Below are 9,741 nucleotides of genomic sequence, written 5' to 3'. Positions count from 1 at the left end.
TATTTAATATCTTTTTTTAATTATTATTATTAAGAAATATTAAGAAAAAAATGTGTTTGATTCTTGATAGTACAAAAATATGTATATATATATATACACGTGTGCGGTAAGGTCAAAAGAACTAAGCCTTGCCGCTACAGAATGTTATGATAGTATTTCTTTTTATTGCGGGAAAATCTCTTATAGGTTTATTTTATATATATTAAATATTATGAAATATACTTTCATTTAAACGTATTGTGTAATTCGAACGCATCGTTGACTCAACATTCTGACTATATTTTGAAATTTACGATAAAAAATGTAAATAGGCACGAATTATTTACTAAATGTTTATTAATTACTTACAATTACAACTTATTAAAACCATCATTAAATAAGTACCTTTCTATTTAATTATGCATAGAAAGACACCGTACATATATGCAATAAGTAAAACTTTACCTTTTTTTAAGTGGTCAGATTTTTTTATTTAATTTATTCTTATTAAATTATCGGCCTTAAACCGCCTTATTTCTAGGATAATACTGTAGTAGATAAATGTGTTTTAATTTTTATGTAAATATTACATGACCCGAAGTTACTTGTTTTAATCGACCTTGCGACAATATTTGAATGAAAAGATTTATAGCGCCCCTAGGCTACGTGCAAAACAAAATTTCTTAAATCTCTCGTAAAAGGATAAGTTAAATAGGTTAAATTGTCTATGGGTGATAATAAAATGAATAAAACAAGAATTCAAACAGTTATCTGCCTTTAATCTGCATTTCTTCATAAACCAGCAGCCATATCATTCAATCGGTACCATTACAGGAAGAGAAATTAATCACTATTAGATACTGTTACAGTTTGGTTTGAATATGTGTTACAGATGAAGTTATGTGTAGATTTCCATAATTTTTAAACTACTATTACTATGTAATTGCGTATGAAAACCAGGGTGCGATGCGATCCATCTCTCAATTATAATAAACTTTATTTTATAACGGACTAGCAGTTTTATAATTAATTAATTATTTTGTACTTAGCATTATTTCTATGCTGACTATTACGCTAATGTTTGAGGGGAATCAGGTTTTTATTTAACGATAAAGCACTATGGTACATCTATTTAAGTATTCGGCTTAATATCGGATAAACGTAGTATCGTTTCTGATAATATTATTCTATAATTAGATTAATTAATCCCGGATCGGTCGGTGTAAAGAAAAACCTGTTTCCTTAATATGATTGAGACATCGCATCGCACATAGACACTGTATACCGTACTGATTTGTTTGTGTGTGTGATGTGCAAAGTCGTAAAAAATCCGTTTAACGATAATTTTGATTATGGCCGAACCCTCCACTTTAAATACACATTTTTTGCATTTGTAATAATTTTTGAAAATATAAATTTTGATAATATTTTTTCCCTTTTGTTCCTAAATATTAATCCAAATAGTTTTATTATCCTTAATATTGTATTTACAATTTTTTCAACAGCCGAAAAATATGTTCAATATTTTTAATAATATTTTTTAACGACTCTTGTTAAGTAGTAGGTAACAGTACAAATATTATTCATCACAAGTTGGTTTTCATTGGTCATTAACATACGTTAAATTACGTCTTAAATCTATTTCTGAACGAATAGCAGTAGGTCTATTAGGAAATGTTTGGGGCTCTTCGCCGTAAAATTCTGAGTGGTGTCGGTACTTGGAATATTATCTATCGCCATCTGAGTCATGTACAAAATATAACCGTTTAGTGAGGGTAGTTGAAAAGAAAAAGTCAAAAATCGTGCATACATTTTGGATTCAATTGCTTAAATCAAATATAATTTCAATTTTTTGAAAATTCTATATTTCAAAATCTACTTTCCAAATGCGAGGTAATTTTATTAGTTTTGTTGGATTCCAAAAAATATGCACTCCAGACCTGCTGCTAAACGTGTGACATGTTAAAACAAATGGAGTATTCGCAAACATTGAAATAAAGGCTTTCAAGAATTATCGCAACAAATTTCTAACTTGTATACACAAATCTTACAAAGCTAAAAACTTATACTAAACTACAACTAATAATACATTTAAACTAAACGAACAATATTTACATTACGACAATGCATTTATACATATTGTTTTATATCTATCTAATAACAGAAAAACTAAGAGTCGAAAAAGGTAGGCCACTAAGACTGACACATTCACTACATATTCTAAACTATACGGTGCACATTTCGCTAAAAACAAAAGAACTCAGAGTAAAAATAAATAACCTTACTATGAGATTTCACGTTGTACTTATTTACAAAATGCATTCACAACTCATTCAAGGAAACGAAAAGCCAATATTAATTTTGTACTAAACACCTAGTTATTCTACGAACAATTTATATTGTTAAAATAGCTACATCGAGACGAGTATATCAGTCAAAATGTTTTATTTTACATAAACATTCCATTAAAAACTTATTACTTTACTAAACTTGGCTGGAATCGTCAGATTCGAGTAAGGCCAGACCGTAAGCTAAAATAACGAATTTTAAATCTCCCTTTTGTATGAACGGGGATCGAAGATAAAATATTTATCGCAAAGACAAAAGACAACGGTGACCTAGACAAGTACTATCCGACAGACGTGAAAAGGTCACATGATCAAGTGTTAGATAGAGGTAATCTATGAATAAAGATTAATAAGGCTATATACGTCTGTCGCATAATATTTGTCGTATTGTCTGTATTCCAATATGTCAAATCTGTCAAAATATTAGTTTACAGCTTTTGTAGCTAGACGTAAGAATTATTAAAACACGGTCCTTATAAAATGCATTTAAAGATCGGTGTTTATATAATAAAGAAATAATTATAATCACTTTCTTAAAACAGGGGCAAAATGATCTAATCATAATAATCCTTTCAACAGCTGTCCCTGAAAATCTAACTAAAAAGTTAACGATTTAAATCGATCTGTCTCTTTTCGTCATAGCGTAAACACGGATATAAGAGACAAAAACTTCAGTTCGAATACATAAGTAGTTTAAGAGAGCTTTTTACTTATCAAACAATTTTTAAAACAAGGATATTTAGATAAAATTAAGGGTATAACTGTTCGCCTTGTTTATGAACGAATTCATCGATTTTAGACCATTTTGACAGTTACTTAAGTCACGATATGTCAAACCATTTTCATATCTACGAGGGTCTATTGAATCTGCTACTGACATCCTTTTATTCATAAAACTAGATCAGTCGTAATACACTGTCACAATAATATGTCTTTTCACCACAGCGTACACACAATTTGACAGAGACTTTAAAATTGTGTAAAAAGACTGATTTGTTATGAATAACGTGGTTTGTCCAGGTCAAATAGCTATTTTTTTCAGGTCAAGAGGCGTTTTAAACAAATGACAATAATAAGACATTAAAATAGTTGACGTTAAATATGACAGTAACATTAGACCATTCCTTTTGACATCATTCGTACAGTATTTTTCAAAGCCTGACGTTTGTTGCAAAACCATATTCTGATAACTTCACGTTCGTAGCCTAGTTGATGCGCGAGACCAGTTATTTCCGTACCTGGAAAAATAAAATTATCATTATTTATTTGTACAACACATTTCTATAAGAATGTAATTTGGAAGCGCAATTGTATTTAATTTACTTTGGATACGAATTTATCAGTCTCCTGGGTTTTATTTGGGTTTTTAAAACTAACACAGTTAGTTTTTTTCTTGACTTATTCAATAACTATCTTATTCAATTAAAACCTTAAATAGCTATTAGACATTTTGTTCTCATCATTACAATAATGGCGACAAAAGTCAAAATCATTTATTCATATAGGTAACGCAATGTACACTTCTGAAGGTATATAAATATATGAAATGCTTCTAATACAAAACCTAATGCCTCAATTATTCGAAAGGAAAAGGTCATAGTTCTCTCATATTCAGTAAAAAAAATACAATTGGTTGTCTGTTAAATCCGTTTGCAGACGATAATTTTACATGATAACGTCATAAGAAAACATTGACGAAAAATTGCATACTTTCATGATTTGAATTGAATTATTATCACTAAATTATCATTATTTTGTATACATGTTTACAAAGAAGGCTTTTCACTTCATTTTATAAACAGTTGACAGTTCACGTATAGGTTGTATACTGCTGCTGTCTCTTTTGGACGCATCGGCCGACGATTGGAAGAGAGATAAATGCGTCACAAGCCAAACGCTTAGGCCGATCGTGCGTCTCTATCGCTTGTTTCGCGCTCTCGCTTGCACACAGGCGGTATGTGACAATGAATCATGTTTTTCGTGCGTGCAGCCGACGTTATAAGACGTTATCACGTCAACAAATAAAATATAAAAAAGCTCTTCTAGCAAATAGCTTTAGTTAACAATTCGTACCTGATGGATGAGTATTTCTTTCGAAGTGCGCATTAAGGAGTTCTAAGGCTTGTGGTGTGAAGGACGTGCGCCGTTTCCGCTTCTTACTTGGTTCCATACCGATAAAGTCCGTTAGATGATTCTGGCCCGATGCATACCTGTAAATTAATATTAATAATTATATCCACACTTCTATACATCTGGGTAATGTGTTTGTGAGAAGTGTGTAGTGTGTGTAACGACGACATTGTTCTAGCATAAGTAAACGTTTTGCATATTTTTAATATAGAGAACATCTAGAAACTTTCACCTGCAATACCATCGTTGAGGAAATTGCTACTCTTAATTCGTTTAAGCCGTGTCACGAACAAGTCTAATGAATAGAAATAATAAACGTGTTAACCGGACCTCTTGAAATTATTTATGCGTACCCAAAATCAAGAAATACAGGGAGAGAGATTTTCGTAATATACACTCCAAGTTCATATCACAAATAAGCCTGTCAAATGTAAATAATGAACCTTGGTCTGGTTTCATAATGCGAATGCCATTTGAATACATAAATGAATGAGATATTGATGCATTTATGTAGCTTTTGGTATGAAACTTATTGCATCAGTAAGAGATTTTTACTGATGCAGTTTTTACAGTGCATTTTAAGATTTGTTGTCACGTTAAAGCGTCTACACACGGCCCTAAATAAAAGGCAAAATCTGGGAAGTGGTGGAGGGCACCCTAGGTTGCTCCTTAGATCACCTCGTGTGTAGGCAAATCGTACCCTAATTATCAACTACTGCCGATTCAAACTACGAGCCGATTTCATCCCCACCACCCGATATCGCCACTGATTTCTGGGCCGTGTAAAGACGGATATCCAAAATACATCATACGGTTAGTAATTCGTATACTAAAATTAATAAAACTTCGTTATTTGAAGCTTAAATTTATGTACCGCGACGCGTTTGAAGCGGGTAGATGTGCTCGGAAAACCCATGTGAAAGTACCCACACGTTCGGATTATATAAAAAATCACTAATTTTGTATTTTATTAGTAATAAAATTAGTATATTTCAAAATTCTACGCCACGTATTACGTAGGTATTATTTACATAAAAAATCGCTTTTGAAGCGGGTACATATGTTGAGAAAACCCGTGTCAAAAGTACCCACACGTTCCGTTTATAAAAAAATTACCAATTGTTGTATATTATTAATAACAATATTAGTGTATTTTAAAAATATTCACCACGTACTACATTATTATTGACATAAAAACCGAAGAAACAAAAGCGTTTTCAAGAGTGTGTAACCTGTAACTGTAGGTCTTATACAAGGTAACCAATCTAAAACAGAGGGTTAAAATAAAAATAAACAAGTCAGGCGTGATTAAAGTTAAATGGATGATTTGTTAGTTACCTTAATGAAGACGAGACTGAATCTATATCAGAAATTAATTCAAGTACAATTCGTTGGCAGGGGCGCTCGTTAAAAATTACCACCAAGAGGGACAAGCGATTGCAAATTCAACGCACCATTTGCAATGTTAAACCATTCCCGTTGCATTCAGATAATGCATTTTAATGATGCAAAATGTATAATCGATAGACACAAGGGGGCTTTATAAGATGTTAAGTGGTAGATGGGGAATAAACCCGGTATGCTTATGCAACTTTCAAGATAACGGTGAACACGACGCAGAATCGGGGCCGCTCCTATATCCGAAAAGTTCGTAAACGCACACGCAACACACCGTTGAACAAATACTTCATACAAATGAAATATTTCTACATCGGTCTACGTTAGTAAACAAGCAATACGATAACAAAAAAGCATAACGACAGCGCAGTTAGTCCAGATTTGAGAAATGTTCATCATCGCTAAGCGTTAAGGCCAAATGTCACGACGGTAATACAATATTCACTCAAACAATATTTACCTCTCCTCGGCTTCCTTCATCCAACGTTCGAGCACCGGTTTGATTTTCTGCGCACTTTTTGGTGTTATATCCAATTTCTCAAATCTGTATCGAACATAAATTAGAATGTTAGACTTGAACGGACCGAACGGAAAGCATAACGCACGGTTGCCTCATCCCGAGATAATTTAATTTCCAAATTAACAGAGTAATTGCAGGACATTGACATAGCGTTAACGATTGAAGATACAGAAAAAACAATGGGCAATTTAGGCCAGGGTAATCAGTTTGATTAATACCGAACGTAACAATAAAATGAATTCAATTAGAAGCGAAAGGTAACGTATGCCAATGCCCTGGCTTTGAATTGCGCGAAATGAATATTAATATAAATAAAAAAAGTAATGAAATAATACATCAAGCTTTAGATGGAAAGTCTGAAATTACACGTCGTGTTACAAATAACTAATCAGATAAAGTTCTCATAACAATTATTCATAATGTCGAACGGCGCATTTGGTAGCCGACGTTAATGGCTTTGTCTTAACTATTGTAACGTTCTTCTGATGTATAGCGCCTTCTTACCATAATTACTCGTATGTAAATACGGTATACGTGTGAAAAGGAAAAGAAAGGAACTCCAAAACCGGTAATTAGACATAATTGTATGCGGCTTACACTCACGTGGTATGCATGGATCGCCGATCAAGATTAGATTATATTAAACAGCGTTGAAAGATTTAAAGACAAGTTATGTACGGTCGTAGTGAAGCGTGTGCTTAATGCATGTAACAGGCTGGTGTAATTCAGAAGCTATCACCATCGGAACTTATAGGTTTTAATCGAGCTGAATATAGTCATGTTCTGAGATGGTGTTAACTTCAGATGTGTGGATATAAAACAAAACACGTACATGTTTTGTTGTTGTGAAGACAGTTGAGCTGCTAGCATCTGCGAAGCCAGGGCACTGGGGACGGTAACAAATAATATGTTAGATAATCCATCAGAAAACATAAATAACTAGAATATTTTGAGCCGCACGCTTGCTTTTCAAAGGTTTTAAATTAGGTCATTTTAAGGATACAATTAGTCGAAATTACATATGTTGAAACGATATTATTTCTATCAAGAATTGTATAATGCGTTGACGCAGTTACGTTAATATGAAATTATAATTGTACCCTTCTGAATGTATGGATAATTCAGTGTATTCGATCATGAGCTCAATGACCATTAAACATATTTGGATAAAAGATCCGTTACATTCGATATTTAGAAATAAATTCTACATTTGATTTTGTTCCCTTTGGAGACCTGGTCCGTGGAGTTCAAGTGTACAGGCGGTAATTAAAGATTTAAGTTGGCGCCTGTTTGATATTACCGTTGACCCCAGAGCTGGTGCTTTCCTCGCTCATCGAATAAGTATCTCAATACAGCGAGGAAATGCTGCCAGCGTTAAAACAACACTGCCATAGAGACCAAACTTTTTTTGTAAATTAGTTTTTTTCTATTTTTATTTTTTTTATTATTATTACTGTGTAGGTTAGGGATATTGCATATTTGTGTGTTGGAAATATAGTTTTACAATATGTTCATACAATAGTTGAAAAATTATATAGAATCTATAACCAATACAATATTTTCTATTGAACAATTAAATTTGAAGAAACGCCTAACAAGTGAAATATCTTGATGATATTCCATTTGCACAATTAAAGCCAAGAAATTGAGGTCTATTCAAGTATAATTAATTTCAATTATAATGCAAATTAATTGAGTCCAGCATAATCAAAGGAGTAACTACTGTAGCCACGTCACAATACAAAGTTGAAGGGGAGACGAAAGAAAAATTAATGGAAAATGAAATCAGGACGGGACAAAGACAGGGGAATTTTACTCTTTTAATTACACGAAAAAAGTAATTACGGCAAGATAATTAATTAACTCGAACAGAAGTAACGATTAATGATTTTATTATACGAAGGAGGTCGATTCCAAACTGAAAATACTCCTTCGAGTCATGGCCGTGAAAAACATTTTATATTAATTGATTTAGCTTTAATTGAGTATAATTGCTCGCTATTATTTCGTTTATTTCTAATTTATATTGATTACTTGCTTTTATTAACTCTAAGATGTATTTGTTATATGTAAATCTTAGCTCGTTTCTGGTGAGAAGATTCGGAACAAAAATTATTTAGGCTAAAATTATTCTGATAACAATGTATGAGTAATTAGACAATTAATTTTTTATCCAAGACATTACTCAGTGTTCTTAACTCATCAGCTATTCATAAACATAATTTACAATGTGTCAGACATTAACATTATGGCCACAGAAGCGTAAAATAATAAATCTACATTTCAGAAGGCCCGTCTAGCACCAAAAATGGCGTCCGAGACACCGAAACGGAACGGAAGCCGAATCGTAATTAATTAAACCAACTGGAAGCAATGAAAGGAGTCACGCTGTTTTACAAATCACTTCAATTAGCGATATTAAAAAGTGTGATAACTGTACTCGGACTGCGTGACGGCGCAACTAAAACCTCTTTTGTTGGCCTCGTGGGGTTGTCAAGAGTAATTTTTTGTCATTTTTGACAACTTCGTTGGTGTTGCCAGTTTTTATTGCGTGATTTAAGCTACTCTTCAAGCGTGCGACTCTGAATTTTATACTGTAACAGCATTGTATAGTGTTCAATTTTCATTATTAGAACTCTCTAGACAAATTGTGTTTTAGCATGTTCAATATCTTAATAAAATCCTACCTGCATATAGCGCTCTGGCTGTACGCGGGTCCTTCTGTAACTGAGAGGGCTTGACCAACTTGAGTCTGAGTGAGGCCTAAACCAAGGCGCCGTAATTTGAATGCTTTCGCAAACTCTTTGATGTCTTCAAGATTTATGCCATCCACCACGTTGCCCGATGATTGGCTAATTGTCGGTTGATCTGTGAATTTTTTAAATATTAAGTTTTATACAGGAGCAGTGTTAAATATAAACTAAGAGAAATAACAATTTTAAACTTTGCTTTATTCTTAATGTAATATAATTATTTTATTTTCTAAATAAAAACAATTATTAACTTTGACAAATTGACTATCTGAGCAATTTAATAATAAAAATTCTCGTGGTCACAGATTACATAAAGAGATCAAAAATATTAGTTTATGACACAATATGACATGTTATGTTTACTAAATTCATAATAGCACAGTTTTACAGGAAATGTGACATTGTGAAGTCTGTTTGTAGAATAACGACCTATAAATCAAATTCTGACATAAATAAAAAAAATAAAGATGGATCAAATGAAAACAGCGTCGATCTTTTCCTTAAATGTGTGACATAAGCGCACTTTAAGTCAATAGAATGGGGATCGCAAAAGTTGCCATCGCAGCGAAATTACCGTTAGCTAGTGGGCAATTTATGTAATTAGTAGATGGTG

The 9,741-nt window shown here is 32.6% G+C and overlaps 1 protein-coding gene across 7 annotated transcripts in view; it reads right to left on the bottom strand.

Annotated features, from left to right (window-relative positions):
• Nucleotides 1-737: 737 nt before the first annotated feature.
• LOC125053879 (POU domain, class 6, transcription factor 2) overlaps nucleotides 738-9,741 on the bottom strand; it is a 133,334-nt gene continuing 124,330 nt past the window's right edge. For 5 of the 7 annotated variants that reach the window (XM_047655481.1, XM_047655483.1, XM_047655480.1 and 2 more), the window contains 5 exons: nucleotides 9,063-9,243; nucleotides 7,208-7,261; nucleotides 6,316-6,399; nucleotides 4,401-4,537; nucleotides 738-3,565 (listed from right to left, as the gene is read on the bottom strand). In XM_047655481.1, coding sequence (XP_047511437.1) covers nucleotides 3,441-3,565; nucleotides 4,401-4,537; nucleotides 6,316-6,399; nucleotides 7,208-7,261; nucleotides 9,063-9,243 — 581 coding nt within the window. In that variant the 3' untranslated portion in view covers nucleotides 738-3,440. The remainder of the gene's footprint in view (nucleotides 3,566-4,400; nucleotides 4,538-6,315; nucleotides 6,400-7,207; nucleotides 7,262-9,062; nucleotides 9,244-9,741) is intronic. The other 2 variants (XM_047655486.1, XM_047655487.1) reach the window with 2 other exon arrangements.

The sequence above is a fragment of the Pieris napi genome, chromosome 11, assembly GCF_905475465.1.
Source record: "Pieris napi chromosome 11, ilPieNapi1.2, whole genome shotgun sequence".
In the NCBI taxonomy this organism is placed as follows: Eukaryota; Metazoa; Arthropoda; class Insecta; order Lepidoptera; family Pieridae; genus Pieris; species Pieris napi.
This window is presented reverse-complemented; position numbering and strand designations above follow the sequence as displayed.